The 24,651-nt window shown below is 36.2% G+C and overlaps 1 protein-coding gene across 2 annotated transcripts; it reads left to right on the plus strand.

The window, feature by feature from the left end:
- The first annotated feature begins 590 nt into the window (after positions 1 to 590).
- On the plus strand, positions 591 to 23,450 carry trpm6 (transient receptor potential cation channel, subfamily M, member 6). Of its 2 annotated transcripts, none has more exons than XM_066711149.1 (39): positions 591 to 745; positions 1,783 to 1,862; positions 2,172 to 2,210; positions 2,489 to 2,669; positions 3,035 to 3,248; positions 3,731 to 3,855; positions 4,388 to 4,559; positions 4,674 to 4,848; positions 5,351 to 5,474; positions 7,235 to 7,307; positions 7,420 to 7,520; positions 7,854 to 7,988; positions 8,563 to 8,616; positions 8,871 to 9,011; positions 9,350 to 9,475; positions 9,824 to 10,104; positions 10,363 to 10,591; positions 10,952 to 11,101; positions 11,463 to 11,588; positions 12,029 to 12,157; positions 12,952 to 13,203; positions 13,471 to 13,645; positions 14,377 to 14,491; positions 14,764 to 14,957; positions 15,376 to 15,508; positions 15,612 to 16,714; positions 17,307 to 17,413; positions 17,525 to 17,654; positions 17,782 to 17,879; positions 18,115 to 18,173; positions 19,000 to 19,025; positions 19,329 to 19,379; positions 19,862 to 19,927; positions 20,452 to 20,738; positions 21,052 to 21,134; positions 21,319 to 21,524; positions 21,730 to 21,781; positions 22,373 to 22,479; positions 23,220 to 23,450. In XM_066711149.1, the coding sequence occupies exons 1-39, from the start codon at positions 728 to 730 to the stop codon at positions 23,300 to 23,302; spliced, it is 6,000 nt and encodes a 1,999-aa protein (XP_066567246.1). In that variant the 5' UTR covers positions 591 to 727; the 3' UTR covers positions 23,303 to 23,450. The 2 variants fall into 2 exon arrangements, with proteins under 2 accessions (XP_066567246.1, XP_066567247.1); XM_066711150.1 differs by having other exon boundaries at positions 11,466 to 11,588.
- Positions 23,451 to 24,651: the final 1,201 nt, after the last annotated feature.

The following is a 24,651-nucleotide window of genomic DNA, read 5'->3' on the forward strand; positions in this document are numbered from 1 at the left end:
GGATTTAGCCTCGTCTGCTGCACGTTGCTTCAATATATATATATATATATATATATATATATATATATATATATATATATAGCAAGGTTGTTAAGTTGTAAGCAATAAAATCTGTACTCTGGTCCTGCAACTTGCTTTTTATTGAGTCAGCAATTAACGTAAAATGTTACAATAGTATAATATATATGTATGTTTGTGAGAGAGAGAGAGAGAGAGACAGTTACTCATATTTTAGATAAACAAAACACTTGCTCATTAAACACATATGAAGCTTCGCCAGCTGGAAAGGCGATGTACTTTTGAAATTAAATATGCATATTATTATTGTATTGTATTTAAGGTTTCTGTGTAGGTACAGTATTAGCGTTAGTCCTTCAGTCTAAACTAAACTGGCTTTCAATTATTATTAATGTTCAATCGGGCTATCAAAATATAATCCATATGATCGTTTTCTTGTTTTTGTTTTGTAAAGAGAAATCACAACATGCAATAAACTGAATCGTCAAAGTTAAAAACAAACCGGACGCGGATGATTCAAAGCAGATGGTTGGAGTATTTTTTGAAAGGAAACCGCTGTATTCAGCTTCCTTCTGGACTAGATGCTGGTCAGTGAGTTTCAGTCCCGTCCCAGAGAGTCACACAGGGTGGACGCTCTTCACAGGGATACATATAAGACCAAGAACAAATCTTTCTTATTCTCCGGCCAGCTAGAAAACAACTGTGTACAATGAAAGTCCTAGTGAAGGTAATATGTCTGATTGTATTTGCTTAGAAACGGTGTCCCTAATCTTCAATGTCATCGGAATATCCGTTTTCGATTACGAGTTTTCCAAATAATGTGTTTGGAAGGAAGTTTGCCTATATAGTATATATTCACGGTTCACATGCTAATCAGTAGATCAAAGAACTGGTGTTTATACATTTAGTTTTAAAGATATATATGAATATTGAAAACTGAAAAGGTTACTTTGAACAACCATTAAAATGATTCTTTATAAATATAGATAAAGTAATGCATTTTGAACATGCTGAAATTGTCTTAAGAACTATAGGAAATATACTAAAGTGACGTGGAAAGCTTTCCTGTAACTGCGAAGCATTGTAAAGATTTTGCATGTGATAAAGTAGAGGAAATGCTGATAGTAGATTTAAAAACATATTTACAATATAAATGTATCTTAGTAACTCACATACATTTATTGTACACATTGTCTGAATTCTAACAAGTTTTATAGATTAACCAAAAGTACATTGAGGTTACTTTGCAGAAGGATCTGTGTAATTAACTAAACCCTATAAAATGTTTAAACAGTATGGAAATATTATTCACAGAACATCACAAATGGAAAGCTCTTAATAATGCAGATTTGAAGGGGGAATTATTGCAAGAGGAAAAATATGATGGGCCCCTGTCACTAAAATGATTGTCACCATAGGTCAGCTTCCAGATGTTCATTGTCCATACAGAGAAACAATATTTAAAATAGAAGACCACACTCCCAAGAGTTATCAACTCATTTTGTAATTGATTAATCTTTCCTTGTATCTTTCAATTCTCAACAAGGGTACAAGGTAATAGAAAAGGAAAAAACACATGATTCTTACTGATTTGTGCAAACTGGAAACCAAATAACTCTACACATCAACCATTCTAATTGATTTGACTGTCTTAAATAAACACAAGATTTTGCTAATTTGAATGTTTTTAAATTGCCTATCTTAATATTTAATATTTTATTTTTATTTTATTATTATAAATATATATACGTATTTGTTTTTTAGTCCAGAATATCATGGATTGAAGAAACATTCTGCAAAAGGGAATGTATGAAATATATACCAACATCGAGAGATCCGCACAGGTTGGGATATTTACTAATGCTTGAAGCAGTTTGGTTTTCACTTGATTCAGTGGTGTGGTGTAATCACTTTGTATTGTTATAGGCTTGTTAAGTCATAACACATTCATTTGATTAAGGCCCCTATTTAATCAAAACATTGACTCACCTAGGAGTTATTTTAAATGGAAACTTTATATTTGCTGTGCTTCTTTGTGCTTCTGTCCAATTGAAAACCAGTACTAACTTTTACATTTTCTGTTTTCGTGAGTTAGATGCTTTTTTCCTGAAGCTTTTAGGCAATGTTATTGTAATGTATCTTTCTTAATACAGATGCAATCCAGGATGCCAGGTGTGCCAAAACTTAATCAGGTAAGATATTGCTTCACAGATTGAAGAGGTACAATTCTTATGCATTATATCATAAATTAATATCATATGCAAAAGAAAAAGCAGAATATCCTGTCCAATCTACTATAAAGATAGACTGCAAAACATTCAGATATGATGTGTATGTCTTTCAAATTGTCGCTTCTATACTCAATGCTTTCTGCCTCAAGATTAAGGCATATTTTTGTTCTTGCTGTGTTTATTTCATTAGTGCTAGCCATTTATGCCCATTCATATAGAATTTGGACATTCCTCCTCAGGTGTTGCTGTGGTCGGCTGATCGGAGAGCACTGGGGTTTAGACTTCACCTCCCCAACCCACCTGTCGGTCCCGGCAAGTGAGAATGAGGAATGGTCCATTGAGCGGAACACCCTTGCCAGTCCCACAGATGCCTTTGGCACCATTGACTTTCAAGATGGAGCTCGTTCCTCTCGTGCCAAGGTTTGCCAACAATCCCCTGTTCATAATGCAGGAAGGGTCAAACCATATTTTAATGACAGTTCATTAATAGTATTAAGCACAAAGACATGTTCTCTGGGGAAACATAATACTGTTTATCCTGCTTTATTCATTCTTATTTTTATTTTTTAAATTTTAAACTGAGTAAATTAATATATATCATGAACTGGGTAGGTTGAAACATATGTGTTTGTCTGGGTGGCACTTCTTGCCTTTTTGCCGGTTGACCACCTGGAGCAATTGTAAACATAGACCAAAGTAAGCCATTTCACTGAACTATAACCATGACAGGATTCTCATCAACATCATGATAGGTGCTTACTCATACTTCTCCTTTTTATTTTCAGTACATCAGAGTTTCATATGATACCAAATTAGACCAGCTGTTACACTTAATGGTGAAGGAATGGCAGATGGATCTGCCAAAACTGGTGATTTCAGTCCATGGTGGCAATCAGAACTTCGAACTGTCTCCGAAGGTTAAACAGATCTTTGGAAAGGGACTGATGACAGCTGCGGAAACAACCGGAGCCTGGATAGTGACTCAAGGCACTAACACAGGTATATGTTACCAACTATTTACCAGGCACAATCTTTTAGTCTGAGAGGAAGTTAGTGTGTAAATGACTTTCAGTGGCATACTTTTTAACCTTGGTATAAATGTAATTGTCCTTCTCTGGATGATTTCCAATGAAACATGGTGACTAGAACTGAACACAATATTCAAATCGGTAATTTTTGAATTTTAATTCTGATTTTGTTTTTACTACATATTCATGAATTAAAAGCAAACTCTATATCATAGTTACAATGGTCTTCAGTGTTTTATTAGAGAAAAAATATATAGCTAGAACTATTGTATTAAAGCTTCATTTCATGCTACAATATACTTACAAATAAATAACTAAACCACTGCTTTAGTTTTCTTATTTCTCTGTGATATCCTTAGATAAGAAAGCCTAAATGTAGTGACTGTTAGTGGAAAATGCATTGTAAAGTGATTGGTGAAAATGAATTAAAATAGATAAACATTTTTTTAACAGGAATATCAAGACATGTAGGTGACGCTTTGAAAACTCATGGCGCACATTATTTACGAAAGAGCTATGCAATCGGGATAACTCCTTGGGGTGTGATTGAAAACCAGAGTGACCTCATAGGAAAGGATGTAAGTAGTTATTGTATTTCCTCTTCTGTGTTTATGCAGTGCAGGCTCATCTGGTAAAGGGATCTGCCTTAAGTACAGGGTGTTTCCTATAGCCTGGATCAAGCTGGTCTCCAACCCTTGCTATTCTATTGCCGGCTTTTCATGGAGGCCACACACACACAATCTAGTCCAGTGTCTCCATGGATCAATGGTAACCAGCTACTCCTTGGCCATTGATGATAGCCTTAAAGACCAATATACTGCTGTATTGAGTTATAAGCATTCAGTGTTATTAGCAATTTGTCCCCTTATCAAAGCCATTTATTTAACAAAGCAGGGCCTTCCACATTGCCAAGAATGAAATAAATATTTTAAAAGAACTACATAAAATCACAATCTCTTTGTCAGCTTCATGCCATATTTTTATTGATGTTATAGCAAACACATGACACTCTCTGATGTATCACCCTTTTTGAAAATTGAATTATTATAGTTTAAATAGCTTATATATAATTACATTTGTAAACTGACTTATTTTGTTTTGCTTGCTCAGGTTGTCTGTCTCTATCAAACATTGGGCAACCCCCTGAGCAAACTGATGTGCCTTAATAGTATGCACTCTCACTTTATCCTGGTGGATGATGGGACTGTTTATAAATACGGGAATGAGATGAGCCTGAGGAGAAAACTGGAAAAGTACATTGGACTTCAAAAAATTCACTCTAGTAAGTGTAAATCTGGATGAGGTTGGGAAGTGCACCTTGCATTTAATATATTTAGGGGGGGAATAATATTATTTACTTGGAAATGGATCATGAGAATTTTGCATTCTTTCTCAGGGTTGGGTCAAGGTGTTCCTGTGGTAGGTGTGGTGGTGGAAGGTGGCCCGAATGTGGTGCAGGTGGTGTGGGAGTATCTGAGGAGAACTCCCCCTGTGCCCGTGGTCGTCTACGAGGGGACCGGCAGGGCTGCAGACCTCCTGGCTTTTGTGCACAAACAGACAGCCGATGACAGGTGAGTGAGAATGGCTTTTATTGAAGCTCTATGATGCAATACTTCACATACACACTTTCTTTTGTGTTATTACTATTTTTGTTTGCTGCTGCATTACCATGTTGATTGCACCCATTGATATATTCAATATGAACAATTTCAATTAAACAAAAAGCTTCTACCTTTATACACTATTGGTTTGTAGTAATAAATGCTGGCCATATTTTAATGTAGGTGCTGTTCCTCTCAAAATCAATTTTCTAATTTTGGTACACATACCCTGATGAAAAAAACAAGTATATACAAATTGTCTTAAATGTATCCTTTTCAAATTGAATTGTAACACGTAATTTTTTAAATATTACTAATTAATGTATATTTTATGGAAGGCTCCATATTAGAGTAATTGGATATGTGGCAGCTTAAAGCCTTGTGCTGTCACTTTTAAACAATACAGTGGCAGCCTATCTTTTAGCTTTGCCCTGTTTATTAACAAGCATTATGAATCTTTTTTTTTTTACAGGCATCTCAATCCAGATATCAAAGAAGACATCATTGTTATGATCCAAAACACCTTCAATTTTGGAAAGACACAATCGCATTACCTTTATGAAATTCTAATGGAATGTATGGAGTACCGAGATTCCGTAAGTACCAGCTACATAACTGGGAATTGATCAAATCAAATGGGTGATTATTATGAGTACAGATCATCAACGCTACAGATATTTTTACCTAAAAAGCTATACACAGACAATTTATTTGTTTGATAAGCATCTTTATGGCTTCAGTTTCAAGTACAGACAAACTTTGTTCCATGAACACAACAAATGCCATACTACCAGGTTTAATGATTTGTTGTCAAATGCTTTCAATATTTTAATGTATTTTAAGGAATACTTACAAACAATATGTATTTGCTTGATTTTAAATAAGACTTAGTTTGCTTAATACTTAGTGTAACACCTGAGTTTATATGCACTAGCCTCATTAAGTCATTTGTGCCATCTGTATATACTGCACATTAATATAGAACTGTATCCAAATATTTAAGTTGCAGTTCAATAAGATTGCAAGGTCATCTGGAGTTATACTACAGATTGCCTAGAATCTCTGTACATGCCTATCGTATGCTGAATTCTATCTGCTTTATACTTGTTGTAACAGAAAGTTTTAAAGAGGGATATTTATCTCTCTCCTAGTTTGTGGTAATTAATTCTTCACCGTTCCCTGAAGTGAAGCTTCTCATTTAGCTGCACTTCTTTTCAAGAAAATATATTCTAGTGTACTGCTTTATGCCTTCTTCAAACCACACTTATCTGATTATGCATCAGTATCAGCGTCAGTGCCAGCTCTGCAGTAAGCTGTAAATAGTAATTGTTTTGTGTGTTTTCCCACTGTGGATTGTGTGTGTTGACACCCTGCTTTTGAGACCTGTGAATCTCCATCTCAGCAGTGCTCTGAGGCTGGGGATCTGAGCTTGGCTTAGATCTCAATCAAACAGAATTGTATAGTTCGCAGTCAGGCACAAATCAAAAGCTTTTGAATTTCTAAATCGAGAGTTAACAGAATAATTGGAATAATAAGCGTGAAATGTATTTACATATTTATAAAACTGGGGATATTAATTTGTTCCCAGGACGCATCCAACTCTAAACAATTGGAAGTGTATCACTCAAAGGCTGAATTGAAATTGGAAATGTATTAAAAAAATCCTGCATTCTCACCACAATTTTATTAATCTTTAATAGGATTAATTATATAATAAGCAGCGTAAAGGACAGAAAATGTTATCGTTGAAATATTTGGAACATTCCAAATTGAGCTTCATGGAGAAAATATATATTTTTCAAAATATAGTGCAATGGAAATGTTATGCCCTGATTAATATAAACACTATATATACTTTTTTTAAATACAATTTTAATATACATTTTGTATTTTAAAATCCTTTTAGAAATAAATGCAGGAATTGTTAAATATTTGTGGCAAACTAACTCTGCAATTAATCATTTTCAGATTTTTTTTACATTACATGCAAACATGTTAGAACTCCCTGTTGAACCTATAACTTATTTATTTGTGATTTATTGTGTATTTAAAATGAAACCACAGTAAAGCCAAAATTGCCACAATAGATCAAATTACAGATAGTCTAGTTGGCACCATTGACAGTGAATTATAGAACAGTGACTGTGTGCTTCTATTGGCATAGTTTAAATCCAGATATACTTATGTCTGCATTGCATTAACCAGCAATTCACTATGGAAGTGGGAGTGTATTGGAGTTGTTGCTAGGGCCATTGGTTTTGTGAAAGTCAGCATATCCACTGATTTCTCTTGTGATATTTTGGACTTTATCTGGCAATTGGTTGATTTATATATTTGTATTATTTCCCTCAAATAGATAACTATCTTTGATGCTGAATCAGAAGATCAGCAAGATATAGGCACAGCTATACTGGCTGCATTGCTAAAAGGTAACTTTCACACACTTTTTTATTTTATTTAGATGGCGAAAAAGACTAGAAGACTTCAATATATACACCACTTAACATAAAGGATTATATTAACTTGGCTCATGTTTTACAGGGACCAATGCCTCTGCATCTGATCAGCTGAACATTGCACTGGCATGGGATAGCGTGGATATTGCTAAGAAGCACATTTTAGTGTATGGACAGCACTGGAAGGTATTTGCATTTTATGATTGGTTTGTATTGTTTTAAAATGAAACCTGAAAATATCTAATATTTTTATTGTGGTTAGTGAAATTGTATTCCTAATGTGAGCCAAAAAAACAACAACAACACTGCATTAGAAATCCTACATTTATGAAGAATGAATGAATGAACTTAAAATGAATAAATGAATAAATCATATTCAGATTCATAGAATATAAGTATATAAGATCAAAAAGTCATCTGTGCACCAGAAGTTTATTTCAACAAGGTGCTTACAACAAAGGAAAAGCTATTTGGTTGTAAGAGGGTTGTAGTTATGGAGTCACATGCATCACTGCGCAGGTGGGGTCCCTGGAGCAGGTCATGCTGGACGCCCTTGTGATGGACAGAGTGAGCTTTGTGAAGCTGCTGATAGAGAACGGCATGTGCATGAACCGCTTCCTCACGGTGTCCCGGCTGGAGGAGCTCTACAACACGGTGACTTCCTGCTCTTTTCATTGCACTTTCTTTGCATTTGTAGTCACACCCCACTCACACCATCACACCATCGCCTCAGGCATGCCCTGGAGCTCCTGATCCTCATGGCCCAGTTCTCCATTAGTACATCTCTTGTTATATATGTACAGCAGTTAAATCTGCAATATCTGCAATTTATTTTTGTCTTTTACCATTAATACAACATTTTGTATTATGAATTATATATAAAACGTATTTATGATCATCATGCACTTTGCCTATCCGCTAGAGGATGGGCTCCCTGTGATCAGGGAAGGTGGTCCTGATTTACTGTGCTCTGTCCTCCCTGCAAAACTGTGGCTATGCTCTTTGCTTTGTGGATATGGAAATGTCTGGTTCAGAAGACATGCATGTTGACTTCATCTCTCGTAAAGCTGATTAACATGTTGTGAATCAAAGGGAGGAGTGTATAAAAGCCTGACAAATGTAAAGTGAAAAAAAACATGAATTTATTTTTCTTTGTAGTGGAAGTGTTATGAAATGAACCAGGGTCCCTCTGTCTCAGATGCTTTTATATTTTGTTTTGTTTCTACAGCAGCAGGGACCAACAAATAGTGTCCTGTATCATCTTGTGAGAGAAGTGAAGCAGGTAAGCATGAGCAATAATATAAATAAAAATACAATAAAGATTAAAATGTTACAAAAATCTTGCTTTGTTCTAGAGATGACTATGTTTGTATATGTATCTATACATATTTATAAATAACATTTAATGAATCGATATACTGAATATGGTTTTGAATAATACATTTACTTTAGTATAATTTAAACTTGGTATTGCCTTACTGCAGTGGAATAAGTCATATGTATGCTTTATGATGTAAAATTACAACTTGTGTTTAGGGCCATCTTCCCCCAGGTTACAAGGTGTCACTGATTGATGTCGGGCTGGTGATTGAGTACTTAATTGGGGGAGCGTATCAGAGCACATATACACGCAAGCATTTCCGAGTTCTTTACAATAGCCTTTACAGGCAAAGAAAGGTATGTTTGGCCAAGCTGTATAATTGTTATGTTTTATTACTAGAATAGAAATGCTGTGTTAAAATATTGATACAATATAGTGATATTATATTAATTTTACTTTTATACAGCTATTAAGATATTAAAAGCTCTAACCAGCTTCACAACAATGTATTTTTCATTTTCTGGTTGATGCAGTAATGCACCAAAAAAGTACTTAAATGATAGGGAAGGTTCACTTTCTTATCTTTATAAAATTATTAGTTTGGCAAGTTGTAAAATGGCCTTGTTGCTTTTTATGTCATCATTCTTGCTTCAATGATTGTGCACACTATTTTGTCTCCCTTTTCTCTACACAGAAAGTTAGTCAAGCCGATTCTGTGAACTTTAACACACAGAGCAAACAATTCAACAGCAAAATTGAAAATGAAGACAGTATTCCACAATCACATTTCTTCAGAATGGCTCAGCCGTACAAATGCAAGGTTACTATTGCGCAAAATACTTTTTCAGCACAAAACCTTTTGCAACACATTGTTTTGCTAGATAAGTGTGATGCAATATGAATCCCTAAATAATGTTTTTTTCTCACAAATTGAGCTGATAAATCTAAACAAATCCAGCTCTTCCAGCTAATATACAAATGTTAAAAAATGTATGTACGACTGATCACATTTTTGCTTAGGTAACAAATTTAGTTTCTTGTTCTTGTTGTTTTGAATGGCTCAGTACATTTATATATTAATCTTGCATTCCAGTCTCCTTTCCAGCATTTCAGCCTGTGTTGTTCTGTTCCATCAACATATTTGTAACGGCATTTCATTCTCCTGTAGGAAAAACATGTGTTTCATCATAAGTCAGAAAAGAAGCAGAAAGACGAATTGTTTTTCCCCCAAGAGAATGAAGCTCCGGTGTTCACGTACAGCTTCAATGATTTGTTTGTGTGGGCAGTGCTAATGAAGAGACAGAAAATGGCTCTTTTCCTGTGGCAGCACGGAGAAGAGGCTATGGCTAGGGCAGTGGTGGCTTGCAAACTGTACCGCTCCATGGCATATGAAGCCAAGCAGAGCAACATGGGAGACAACACTTTTGAAGAGTTAAAGACATATTCACTGTAGGTCTACTTTCAGCTGCTCCATATTACAGCCTGATTTTTTGACTGTGCAATCCGTTGTAAGATTATGTGCAATATACTCAGCATGACTGAATATCTGGTTCAGTTATGAAATGTCACGTTTGTTATGCCTTTTGTTTATTACTGCCATGAAACAATATATATCTGCAAGAAATAAAGTAATACGTTGTGTGCTATAGCTGTAAGATTACATCTACCGTATGCACCTGTAGTAACATATTCTTCTTTGTATACTAGAGAGTTTGGGGAGCTGGCCGTGGATGTTTTGGACAATGCTTTCAGGCAAAATGAGAGGATGGCCATGAAACTGCTGACCTATGAAATGAAGAACTGGAGCAACTTCACGTGCCTGAAGATGGCAGTGTCGTCTGGGCTGCGGCGCTTTGTGTCTCACACCTGCACGCAGATGCTACTCACAGACCTGTGGATGGGCCGACTGAACATGAGGAAGAACTCCTGGTTTAAGGTAAAATGATGATAAGGGCAATTAAGCTCGGAGACTAACATTGTCGCTCCTACTATTATAAACCATTCCATTGGGATCTTGAAGAGCTACACATGCAGAGTATTGGTGTACCATATGCTCTTCCCAACCAAACACTAAATAGGTCCAGCCTGGCTAAACTCTGAGATTAGAGAGTCGTGCAGCTGTTAGTTATTTTTAGTTACAAATTTCATTTTTTCTTCTTCAGCCATGTCAGGTGGGAAGGACAGTGTAGTGTAACTAAAAGAGACAGTTTGCTTGGAATTTTATATCAGTCACAAGATGCTTTGCAGAATTAACACATTTTCTAGTTTATTGTCATATACCTTATGTGCTTTATAGGTGATTTTGAGCATCCTGTTGCCTCCCACCATTTTGATGCTGGAGTTCAAAAGTAAAGCAGAGATGTCCCACATTCCCCAGTCACAGGAGTACCAGTTCAGCTGGGAGAGTGCGAATCATGGGCCTCAAAGCAAAGACCATTCACTAGAGGTGAATACAACTAGCTCACATATCTTTATTTTTGTATTTATTGAAGATCTGTATTACACAAAACTGATAATGCTTTTCCCGTAAATGTGACATGTGTACTGCATTTACACACAGTTCCCAGGTACTGTGGTGAATCATGACAGTTTATACAAAAACAAAGAAACAAGAAGAACTGATACAGAATTATGTGAATACAATTATAGCTAACTTATTTTCCAAATGTAGAATCCAATATAATCACAACTAGCAGAACTGTTAATTCAATAATGTTAGTATTATACTAATTGCAATGTAAACACAGAATGATTAAATTTGTGCCACATTAAAAATCTTTTTGATGAACTGCTTTCAATCCCTTAAGAAGGAGTATGATCCTGAGAAGGGACATAAAAAAGCAGAGTTCACAGACCAACAGAAAGGGATTTTCTGGACAAGGAAGATCTATGAATTCTACAATGCACCTATTGTGAAGTTTTGGTTTCACACGGTTAGTGATTTCTCTTTCATTTCTGAGATAACCCATTTTCATGTTTTACAATTTGTAATTCATCTTCTCCAACATTACATGAGTTTAAGAGTTTATCAGTCTAAGAAAAACGTTTAAAAAAATACAGGTGCTGTTCCCCCTACATCTACCTAACCTTGGAGTCTCCTTTGACCCCTGTTTCACTTTCGTTCTAAACCCATAGTCATTACTAGGCAATAATTAGTCACACTGCCTTAAGTGTCATGTTTTTCCAATCAGCACCATACGTTGTTTCCACATTTCCATGGCAAATCCTTTGCTGTAATTGTGCCCAGAGCTATGGTTTGCTCCTTTTTGTGATGGTACTTGAAATATGCTACACAGTGATCATTCAGGCCATCCCATTAAATACCATTATATTGTCTCTGTATATTGCCAAACTTTATTTTTCCATATGGCAGATGGCCTATGTGATCTTCCTGATGCTGTTCACATACACTGTCCTGGTGAAAATGGGGCCTGAACCATCTGTCCAGGAGTGGCTGGTCATTTTCTATATTTTCACCACAGCAATTGAGAAAGTCAGAGAGGTAGGGAAGTGAAGATGAAATGAAAATCAAGTCTGCAGAAAAGAGCTCCAGTCTTGTATTTTGCATGAAGGAATATACCTCTTTATGTTTTTAGGATATAGTGTACCAGGGATATAAATTACTTCCAGGGCATTCAAGTTTGTATCTTCATTCATGTTGTACAAAGCCAGACTCCACTGTATAATATTTGTGTGGAAATGCATAGGAAATACTTATATCTATTTCCTCAAATGCAAATTCAGATCAAAACAATTGATTTTTCACATATTATTTGCTCAGTGTCCTCTAAAAACCTGTTAATTACAAGATAATTCTGTTGCTTCCTGCTTTTCATTGGTTCTAACAGTTCCCTTTTTGTTGGATTATTAATTAGGATCCCCTCATTATCTATAACATTGAAAACCTCTTTATGAAGATTTTATCACACACTGTTGCAGTCAAAGCAGAAACTGCTGCGGAAATTGTCTTATCTCTTAAATCTTGATTGCCCTGGTGTTATTTCAGTAAGCAATATAAATGCTAGTAGTGTGAATTTAAACATGACTTCTTAACATTGCTAAGTCTAACTTTGTCTGATAAACACATTAAAATGTAATTGTACATTCTTTTTTATATTTTGGTATTTTTTAATTAACATCTATATTAGAAAATAATATTACCATTACAGTAAGCAATATATATGATCAGATACGAATAATTGTATGCAAAGACATGTTTTTTAAATTAGAAATGTACACATAGTTATGTATGATATATCATAGAGCAATATTAATTCCTGTATTGTTTTGGTGGAGGTCCTCTTGTCGGAGCCAGGAAAACTCAGTAAGAAGATAAACGTCTGGTTCAGTGAGTACTGGAACATCACAGACGTCTTAGCCATTGTGCTTTTTGTCATTGGCTTTGCACTGAGATGGAAAGATCAGCCACTGCAGACATTAGGACGAATAATTTACTGCCTGGATATTATTTTCTGGTATGTGCGGCTTCTGGACTTGTTTGCAGTAAACCAACATGCAGGCCCATATCTGACCATGATAGCTAAGATGGTGAGTATGAGAACAACTGTCATGCAATGTGTAGCATTTCTTTCAGTCTTTTTCTTTCACTCTTCCTTTCTGTCTTTGATTATCTTGTCTTATTTTACCCTCCACATGATTACTAAGCACAAATGCTTATGGTGCTAGTGATTGGTCAGTGAAGATATTTTGCATGTACCTATTACCCATATTGATGATGCTAAAAAAAGGAATTGCTTTTGTTCCCTATTAATCTTAAGTTAAAAAAACTAAAATATCTTCTTTTCTCTTTTATAGACTAAAAACATGTTTTACATTGTGATAATGATGGCAATTGTACTGCTTAGCTTTGGGGTGTCCAGAAAGGCTCTTCTTTCACCAGATGAGCCCCCTTCCTGGGTACTGGCTAAAGATGTCGTGTTCCAGCCATACTGGATGATATTTGGTGAAGTGTACGCCGGTGAAATTGATGGTAGGTAACTGTCACTCTATTCCAAAGTCACATTTATGGGATCACCTACTAAATCACAACTTAGAAAGCTATTCGAATAAACTGTTACAACTGTATGAAAATGCCTTTACTTTATGCAACAAAGATATGGTTCTACATGCAAAGCAAATGTTTCTCATCAGAATACCACACCATAAGGGCCGATGACACTGGAGAATGGCAACGGAAAACTGCCCTGTGAAAAACAGACATCTGTGCTTTTGCTGGGGGGCTCAGAGTGGAATGAAGAAGCAGCACAATATAGAAACCATTGATAGATTTGATCAAATAACAATATCCAGAGCTCCATGAAAGCTTTTTTATTCATACCTTCATTTTTTGAAGCACTTATATTTGTGTTAATCACACTGTACACGTGTTGCTGCTGGAACTGTTTCTGTGATACAGGGCTTCTCCACATTTGTCTGAGAGATTTCATTGAGGTTTAGGTCAGTTAACTGGGGCAAGCAGCATAGCACCTGTCCTTTCTTCCTTCAGTTCTTAGATTCAGTCTGTTTTAATGTTAAACAGGTTGTCATTATATTGAACAGCTAATTAATCAGACACAATACCTAAGGGTATGGCATGAAACTGTAGAATGTAATAATTTTATTCCTCAGTTTTAAATATATAATATTTCTTGTAACTTTGTTCACTTGTGATCTACATTGCTCTACAGTGCTCACTTTTTTGTTTGTTTGTTTGTTTGACAGCTTGTGCAGAAGACCAGCCATGCCCTCCTGGTGCCTTCTTAACGCCATTCCTGCAAGCAGTCTACTTGTTTTTTCAATACATCATAATGGTCAATACCCTAATAGCCTTCTTCAAGTAGGTTAAACCAGAAATATTTAATGCTTTATATAAGTATGATTACACATTTCAGACAGCTGATAAATCTCACTGATGCTCTTTACTTAATATCTGTATTTTTAAGTTGTTTTAAATAGGCATAAGTCTAGGATTAATAAACAATGACAGTGACCTTCCCCCCCAAACAATGCCTTGCTGAACCAACAATAATTGTTGCATTCATGTTGTTAACTTTAATTGACATTAATGAGATGCCAAGAAACATCACTTTTTTATCTTTAATATTACAGCAATGTGTACTTTGATATGAAATCTATATCCAACAAATTATGGAAGTATAATCGGTACCGATACATCATGACTTATCACGGAAAGCCATGGCTGCCACCCCCTCTCATCCTGTTGAGTCACATGACCCTTTCTGTCTTGCACATCTATCAACACCGATCAAAGGAACTGGCACTAGATGATGGTTTTGGACTGAGTAAGTTCTTGCTATGTTTTCAAAACAAGCTTTAATAATATGTATAAAGGTAAGCCACCAGAGCATAAATCACTGGAAAGGAAGACAGACTGCAACTTCTGTTAATATAAAAAGCTCATACAGACACTATGTTAACATGTCTTACTGTCTACCTTACTTCCCAGTAATTTATCTGCCAGTGGGTAACCATTATGCGTATTCACCCATGATGATGTTTAAAGTGAAGAGTTGAACACTATTGAAGCACCAGCACCTACTTTGCTAAAGAAGAATATTATAGTTTAATATATCCTATTGCCAGGGTGGAATCTGTACTTATATTTCAAACATAATTTTTAATTTGTTGCAATTGACACTTTCATAGTTTTGAATAATTTTGAGTTGGAAGAAAGTATACATTTTTTGTATTCCTTCACAGAGCTTTACTTGAGCAGTGACGATCTGAAGAAGCTTCATGATTTTGAAGAAAAATGTGTTGTGCGATACTTTCATGAGAAGAATGAGAACTTCCACTGCAGTGATACCAATAGAATAAAGTCCACAACCGAAAAGTAAGGTATTCAGCAGCCCTTGTGTGTGTGGTTTTAAATTGAACGCTTCTTCATTCCAGATCATTGTTTTGTTAATAGTGAATATTACCATTTCTTGTTTTAGGGTTGAGGAGCTTTGTGAGCAGTTAAAAGAGGTTGCAGAGAAAGTTTATTTCATCAAAGACACTCTGCAGTCTCTGGACAGTCACTTGGGTCATCTGCAGGACCTTTCTGCCCTGACAGTGGACACCCTGACTGTCATATCTGCAGCTGATAGCTTGAAAGTAGAGGAAGCCCTGCTGGGCCACGAAAGATACAGCTCCTGTAAAAAGCTCCCACATAGCTGGAGCAACATTGTGCACGTGAGGTCTGTGGAAAATGTTCACGATGACATTCAGAAGCAGTACTACAGCACCCCACCTTCTCTGCTGAGCAGCCTGGTCTATGGGCGGGAGCCACTGGACTGCGGCGATAACAAAGAGGAGGAACAATGGCGTCCTGATAGTCCAGACTTGAATACCCGGAAAGAGGAGGGAAGGGAGAGAGAGCCAGTACCCTTCACAGTCTCTGAAGATCATGAGGTCAATTGGAGGTGTGGAGCCCTCATGCCTTCATGTCTGAAGTCCTCAGCCATTACTAGAGATCATAAGAATATCTCCTTCCCAAAAATGAAAACCCTATGCCTGTGTCCGACAGATTTCACAAAGAATGAAAGCATCCCCTCTGGCATACCCGTTCCTCTCCCGTGTGTTAAAAGTCTCTGTTCTGTAAAACACCCAGAGGAACATCAAACACAAAGAGTGATTTCTGAAAGTCATCTGCCCTGGAGCCAGAAGGATGCTGGCAAAAAAAAAGAATCCCACTACATCGAAACCCCCCTCTTTGCAGACTCTCATGGTGAAGAAAGCGCCAGGGGCTTTGTCAATCTGGCCTACAGTGAGGGCAGTGAACCTGGAATATTCCCGATAACCCAGATGAGACAGAGCATGGAGGGCTCATGCAAAAGAGACAAGAACTATGCCAGCTGGGCCCTCAAAATGGGTCAGTTCAGAGATAGTTATTCCTTGTTCAATAGCTCAGACAGTATGGAGTCATTGCCCACAAGGCAGCGAAGTTTTACATTGGTGTGTGACTCCCCTCTGGAAAGGGACAGCTGGTTGGTCGGGAGAAGCAACAGCCTGAGAGCCCAGGGAGCCAACAATCTGCAGAGCCCCAGCAAACACAAAGGTACATACATGTATATACAGAAAGGAAGCTTTATACTGAGAACAATATAATGTTTCCTGTGATGTAACCTTCCACCTTCCTGTTGTAGCTGCAAAACAATAGTCCAAGCCCAGACAAATGTGTTTTGCACAATATCCCTAACTAAAATGGAAGCAGCACTTTTAGAAGATTTTACCCATTTTATACAACACATGCAAATTGATTAGAAAATGCAATCAATTTTTTCCTGATCAGTATATTCTCAGTTCTCAGTATATTCACATAAAAGTTATGTTTATATATATATATATATATATATATATATATATATATATATAAAATATTATATTTGTTAATTGCATGTATAAACTATATAATAGAATATTATGAATTATTAATTAATATTAGTTTTGAGTTAAAAAATAAAACAGAAGATACATGAAACCCCAGACTTTATCTTGGATGTTAATTCTTTGTGCTTACTATGAATATAGCCATTCAGTTAGTAATTCATTGTGTTTGATTAATAAAAATGAGTTTTAGCAACACTACATATTCTCATTTAATGGGTAGACAAAAATAGTTAATTATTTATGTGTTTACCATTTTATAGAAATGTCTAAATCTTCAGAAATATACCAAGTTCAGAAGCCACGAAAAAAAGTTCTTAAGAGAAAGGCTGTAAAAATACAAGAGAAAACTGCTGATTCTTCAGAGCCAGTAAGTATAGCACATTTATAATTGTGCCAATGTCAAGACCAAAAAATATGAAGACACATGTCAAGAAATGTTGCCTAACAACAGTAACAATCTGTCTGCTTTCCTCTCCAGGTGATATCAGGTGATAGATATTCACATGGTCCTCCCATGAATCTGGAAGCTGCACCAAAGAAAACACAAAATCTCAGGAGCAAAGGAAATATAAACATCTGGTCAAAACTACCCAGCTTCAGCCAACTAAGTATGTGTAGCTAAGTTCCAGCTTTACTGTGATAAACCTAATATGTTTGTGTTAATGTATTTTATAGAATATAATACATGTTCTTGTTAGTTATTTGTGGTGTTTTTTTTCTAATCTTCATTTGCAGATGTTGAACAGATTAACTTTATGGGAAAGAGGCTTCGTCATCATGAAAGCAATGCAAACTTGTTGCAGTCAAGTGAAATTTTCGGGTTTCCTGGTCAGGTAATTACTAGAATGGCTGTCTCTTTAGATGACTTATAATATATATATATATTTGTTTCCAGTGTCAGATCAGTTATCAATAGTTTTTATTTTTGTATCAATTTCTTGCTGTGCTATAATCCACAATATATTTTGCTAAATCATTTTACATTGAGGTTTATGTTAGGGAACTAGTGTTAGGGAGATTCCTTAGATTTTTGTTGGTTGTTTTTGACTTGTTTTGGTTCTCTTACAGGAGCAGGCCAGTGCCTCAGTGTGGAACAGTAGGACAAAAACGCTGAGCCGCAAATCTTCGTATGTCCCCCGTTTATTACTTTTACTTCAGTTTGATATTCTCTGCTTTTAAAGGTGTCATTAGCGTTGTTAATCCAGGTCAATTCAATTGCAGAGATATTGGATGATGAAACACACATTTGTTGGTTTTCATTGAAGTGACAATATTTAAACTGCAATCCGGTGATACAGAGTAATTAAGTCGATGGTCAGTGTGCTGTAGCAATATTTGTTAAGGGGAAAATAGTTAGTTAGATTGTTTTTGTATTTTGAAAGGCAGTAGGATTAGCAGCTCGCAGCTCCAAAATACAGCTTTAAAGGTAGGGACAGAAGAATTAAAAATTGAAAGTAGGCAGCCCTCTCTTTAATATATTCTGTCCTTTACTTAGCGTTTTAAATACCTAATCTTATCCTAAGCACTCATTCACATGTGCATGCAGAAACATATATGTTAGTACATGTGATTGTCACTAGAGGGAGATGTTGCATGACTTCTAAGTGGAAATTGGTCACTAAGGAAGAAAGTAAGAACAAAAAACAGTAAAAAAAAAAGAAAAGATCTCCAGCATCAGGGTGGTAGAATAAAGTTTTAGCAGTGTTCTATGATAAAATAAAAGACATTGACGAACAATATTGTTCTGTATTTTGTAAATAAAGCATAACAGTTTATTGTTTTTTAATGTTAAAGAAACTGAGTCTGGGTGAACTTTTTGATAAATACTCTTCCCCATATAAAGCAAACTAGAACACAATGAGACCTTCCTTTTATCTAGATTTATAAGTGTGTATTTTACAGTTGCTTTAAATTGGTTTGATTGAATCTTTTACCAATCCTGTTCACACACAGGGAGCAGAGTTTCATAGGAATCGATGGTAAGTCTTCACCTTTTGTTTTTAATATTTTCTATCATGGCTGTGAAGAATTACTAGAAAAGTATAGTTATATTGCTTACATTCAAAACTATTAAAACTAAATGACTGTGCTCATTAAGGAATCCTAAGTTCCTGTTTTAGGACATACGAAAGAACTCTATATTATGAACAGTTTATGGAGTCTTGTGTTTTTTCTTTAATTTAATAAGTGGTTGCTTTATAAAAGTGAATATGCCTTATCATTTTAATTGAATACGGCAAATAAGCTTAAAATACAAATTATTCATTTATTTTGTGTTTCAGCAAAGGGCTCTACATTTAAATCCACCGAAGACCTCGACCATCATTATTCAGGTAATTAATTGAGGCAATATCACTACTTTGTAATTTCCCAATTCACTGTGCATTACATCATTGGTATTGCTGACCATAAGAATGGTATTACCATAATACAAACTTGGAGACCTCCTTCTGAATATTATTAAATTAATATATACAGATTCCTAGGATTTCAATGGGTTTTAAATAAATTTCTGTAAGTACAAAATTAACACCTGATGCTGGATACTTACTGGAATTATCATTTGTTGATATCTTGACAGTATGATATTATACATTCATTATTCTGAATAATGTGGAAAATGTACTTTCTTGTAGTGATAAAATGATAATAGCATTTAACATATGCTCATTTATACATATTAATTAATCTTAACAATCCTAGCCACTAACATATCAGTTTTAATATTTACATAAGAAAAGGGTTATTCCTATATCCGTTTTGTATTCAATCATTGTAAACAATTATAAAATACATTGGTCTATTTTCATTTTAGCTGTTGAGCGTAACAACTTGATGAGACTTGCTCAGACCATACCATTTACTCCCATTTCTCTTCTTGGTGAGTGCTGAATAATGCATGCTATTATTTTTTTTAAGCCTTAATAATACATATTATGTGCAATTGTGAAGAATGGATATTTAAATCAATGCATTTGCACACATCTCCTGGGCAGCGTTTTCTAAATTACTGAGAATGTATTCAGAACGATGTGTCCATGACCCACTCACTGGACTGGACAATGCAGAGTCAGAGAGGGGAAATGATGCAATGGAGATGTTTCTAGACTGACTTCATTGTATATTTAAATAAAATATGTTTAAAAGATAGGAATGAGTTGATAAGTGTGGATGGTCGTGTTTAACTTTAACTGAGCATCTTTAATAGTCATTGTCATTTTACTTTTGCATCCTTTCTTAAAACCCATCATGGGACATTTCAGAGCTATTGGCTGTCATGATAAGAGGTTACCAAAGGGGCAAAAATGCTTTTTTTTTTACAGGTCTCTTTAAATAATCAATCACTAAATTATTTCCACCTCTAGAGTCAAAAGGTAATCTGTCATTTATTCCCATGTTCAACAGCTGGTGAGCAAGTGACCTTATACAGTCTGGAAGAGAGCTCACCAGCCACACTGGACAGGAGCATCTCCTCCTGGTCTCAGAGAGGTTTGGTTGCTCTGGTTCAGCCCTTGGCTCAGGAGGAGATGGACGGCGGGCTGCGGAGGGCCGTGACCGTGGTCTGCACCTGGTCGGAGGGCGATGTGTTGAAGCCAGGAGGTGTTTACATTGTGAAATCCTTCCGTCCTGAGGTGGTCAGGACATGGGAGAAGATATTTGAAGAAAAAACTATCCTTCATCTGTGTCTCAGGGTAGGAACTGGTTAACCCAAAGAGCAAAATTATCTTAGTGTGATATCAAACCATTTAGATGTTGCATGACTTCTAAGTGGAAATTGGTAAGAAAGAAAGAAAGAAAGAAAGAGAACATAAAAACAGTAAAAAAAAAAAAAAAAAGATCTCCAGCATCAGGGTGGTAGAATAAAGTGAATGTAGATTAAGACATAGGACATGGGAGATTAAATGTGAATGTAGAGGGTTTATTGTTTACTTTGGTCTAAAACAATATCTTTCTATGAGACTCAGTGAATAATAATAACACTTTTTTTCCCTATTATTTTCGTAGGAAATCCAGCAGCAAAGGGCTGCTCAAAAACTCATCCACATATTCAATCAAGTGAAACCCCATGCCATCCCCTATTCTCCAAGGTAAACCATTATCATCCACACTACAATCAATTGTAAGGTTTGCCTATTAAATGAAAACATTGTACCTAGATCACCAGCTAACTGATTTTTATGGATTTGTTTGTGTATATAGCAGGTTGGTTGGTGTCACACCTTAGTGCAATAGCTGACTTTCAACTGTTGCTTTAATGAGTTTGTTTTGCAGGTTCTTGGATGTCTCTTTGCTCTATTCCCACTCTGCTGATGAGTGGCTGACCATAGAGAAGAAAATAAATGGAGACTTCAAAAAGTACAACAATAACAACGGAGAAGAGATCACTCCAATGAATGTTCTGGATGAAACAGTGCTGGCTTTCTCTCATTGGACTTATGAGTATTCTAGGGGAGAACTCTTAGTCCTCGATCTACAAGGTTAGATCATATATATGTACCAGTACGTTAGAATGGTTTAGCAAAGGTTTTTCTATTAGTAGTAGTAATAATAATAATAATAATAATAATAATGGTGGTAGGAGTGGTATTCTCCTTTTATTTGCATACTTGGAACTGGTTAATTAGATTTTTGATTTGTGGCCTAAATGGCTAACTAAAAGAAAGTCTCTTATCTCATCTCCAGGAGTCGGTGAAAACCTGACAGATCCTTCAGTCATCAAAGCAGAAGACAAACAGTAAGTATTAGCATCTTGTTGAACTGGAAAGATACCGATAGCATAAAATAATTTGACAGCCATGTTATATGTAGTAAATAAGGTACAATCGGTGCCAGAGGTGATTCTAGGGTATGTGGGGGCCCCAGGCAAAGGTGATTTTAGGGTATGTGGGGGCCCCAGGCAAAGGTGATTCTAGGGTATATGGGGGCCCCAGGCAGAGGTGATTCTAGGGTATGTGGGGCGGCGGAGATTTCTCCCATGAGACGGGGGCGGGGTGCGGCGGAGTTTTCTCCCGAGAGAGCGGGGGGGGGGTTCACATTTGGGGGGCCCCTCTCAGCCCAGGTCCCCAGGCAATTGCCTAGGATGCCTACCCCCTTGTGACGCCCCTGACCGGTGCAGTTACGGTATCATAGTAACAATGCTCAATGAGAAACTAAATGATATTTACCAAATTGAATATAGTATACTGAATAGGAACATGGTATAGTGGGCACATGTAAAATGGGTGGGCTTCAGTTCAGCAATGGTTCTCTCTTATGCACAGTATAGGCATATAGTCCTATAATCCAATTTAATCCATGGTGTGTTCTCTATGGCATATTATCATAGTGTCCAAGAAATGGTGTTTGGACCTGCCAATATTGGAGATGATGCTATCAAGAACTTCATCCAAAAACATCAGTGTAACACCTGCTGCAAAAAACTCAAACTTCCAGGTAAGCAGGATAACCAGATGTTTTGTGTCTATCTGCAGCAGAGGTGATTGATAGTTGAATATGTGCTCTTGTCTGTGCACAGGGTAATGTCATAATCTGCGTCTGCTCCTGGCTTAATTGCAGAATAAATCAGTGGTATTATTTGATATTTGAGTCTACTATTTCCTCCTGATAGTGTTGGCCATTGGGAACTATCAGTCATTACAGACAGATAAGAATAAATATTGAGTTCTCCCAATTTATTGTTCTAAGCACAAAAGGCACTCTCTTATGGTACTGGCTGAATGACAGTAGATATATGATCACCTTTAATCTGCATGTTCTTTAGGCATAATAATGATTTTAAAGAGAAAAACATGTCAGCTACAAAAGGGGGAGAAAAAAAGAGAAGCAAGCATTTCCAAGAAAACCTATAAAAACAGATGTTTGGGGCTGGCATTCTTTCGTGTTGTGCCCCATAAAAAATTAGCTACTTTGATTACATATTAATTACAGTCTCATAGTAAACAAGAAACCTTTGGTATTTATATCTAGTGGGAACATTGTCTTAGATGTCTGAGAAAAAATAAAATAAAAAAACAAAACAAAAATCAACCAAGACATACTTTGATATTTCAAAGGTGGTTTGTTTTTGCATCACTGTCAAATGAAAAAAAAAAATGTGTAGTATATAAGATTTCAGTTATATACAAAAAAAATCTGCTACAATATGTCCACTGAATTATTTTATTTTTCCTCAGATTTGAGAAGAAATAGTTTTACTCCTGGAAAAATCAACCTTGCCTTTGAAGATGATTCTCCAGAAATCATTACCAGACTGTGACAATAACCTCTGACTAATAAGAATATAGATGACTCAGGAAGAAACTGTAAACCTACTGTAAAATTCAGTTACATTTTGCCTTTTCTTATACTACACTTTGTTTTATATAAATGGTAAAAAAATAAATAATAAACATTTTTATACTGAATATTTCTTACACATATTATACAGTAAATTTGTTCTGAACTATACATCCATGTTTTATTGTTTACTGGTAATGGAAATATTTTCTGAACTTGTAACAGAAGGGGAATGGTTATTAATTCTTAGTTAATAGTCACTGACATACATTTGCAAATTCAATTTTTTTTTTTGCACAAACTATTTTTCTGTAATTGACTATATACACTCACCTAAAGGATTATTAGGAACACCTGTTCAATTTCTCATTAATGCAATTATCTAACCAACCAATCACATGGCAGTTGCTTCAATGCATTTAGGGGTGTGGTCCTGGTCAAGACAATCTCCTGAACTCCAAACTGAATGTCTGAATGGGAAAGAAAGGTGATTTAAGCAATTTTGAGCGTGGCATGGTTGTTGGTGCCAGACGGGCCGGTCTGAGTATTTCACAATCTGCTCAGTTACTGGGATTTTCACGCACAACCATTTCTAGGGTTTACAAAGAATGGTGTGAAAAGGGAAAAACATCCAGTATGCGGCAGTCCTGTGGGTGAAAATGCCTTGTTGATGCTAGAGGTCAGAGGAGAATGGGCCGACTGATTCAAGCTGATACAAGAGCAACTTTGACTGAAATAACCACTCGTTACAACCGAGGTATGCAGCAAAGCATTTGTGAAGCCACAACACGTACAACCTTGAGGGGGATGGGCTACAATAGCAGAAGACCTCACCGGGTACCACTCATCTCCACTACAAATAGGAAAAAGAGGCTACAATTTGCACAAGCTCACCAAAACTGGACAGTTGAAGACTGGAAAAATGTTGCCTGGTCTGATGAGTCTCGATTTCTGTTGAGACATTCAGATGGTAGAGTCAGAATTTGGCGTAAACAGAATGAGAACATGGATCCATCATGCCTTGTTACCGCTGTGCAGGCTGGTGGTGGTGGTGTAATAGTGTGGGGGATGTTTTCTTGGCACACTTTAGGCCCCTTAGTGCCAATTGGGCATCATTTAAATGCCACGGCCTACCTGAGCATTGTTTCTGACCATGTCCATCCCTTTATGACCACCATGTACCCATCCTCTGATGGCTACTTCCAGCAGGATAATGCACCATGTCACAAAGGTCGAATCATTTCAAATTGGTTTCTTGAACATGACAATGAGTTCACTGTACTAAACTGGCCCCCACAGTCACCAGATCTCAACCCAATAGAGCATCTT

Source organism: Amia ocellicauda, chromosome 8 (genome assembly GCF_036373705.1).
Source record: "Amia ocellicauda isolate fAmiCal2 chromosome 8, fAmiCal2.hap1, whole genome shotgun sequence".
In the NCBI taxonomy this organism is placed as follows: Eukaryota; Metazoa; Chordata; class Actinopteri; order Amiiformes; family Amiidae; genus Amia; species Amia ocellicauda.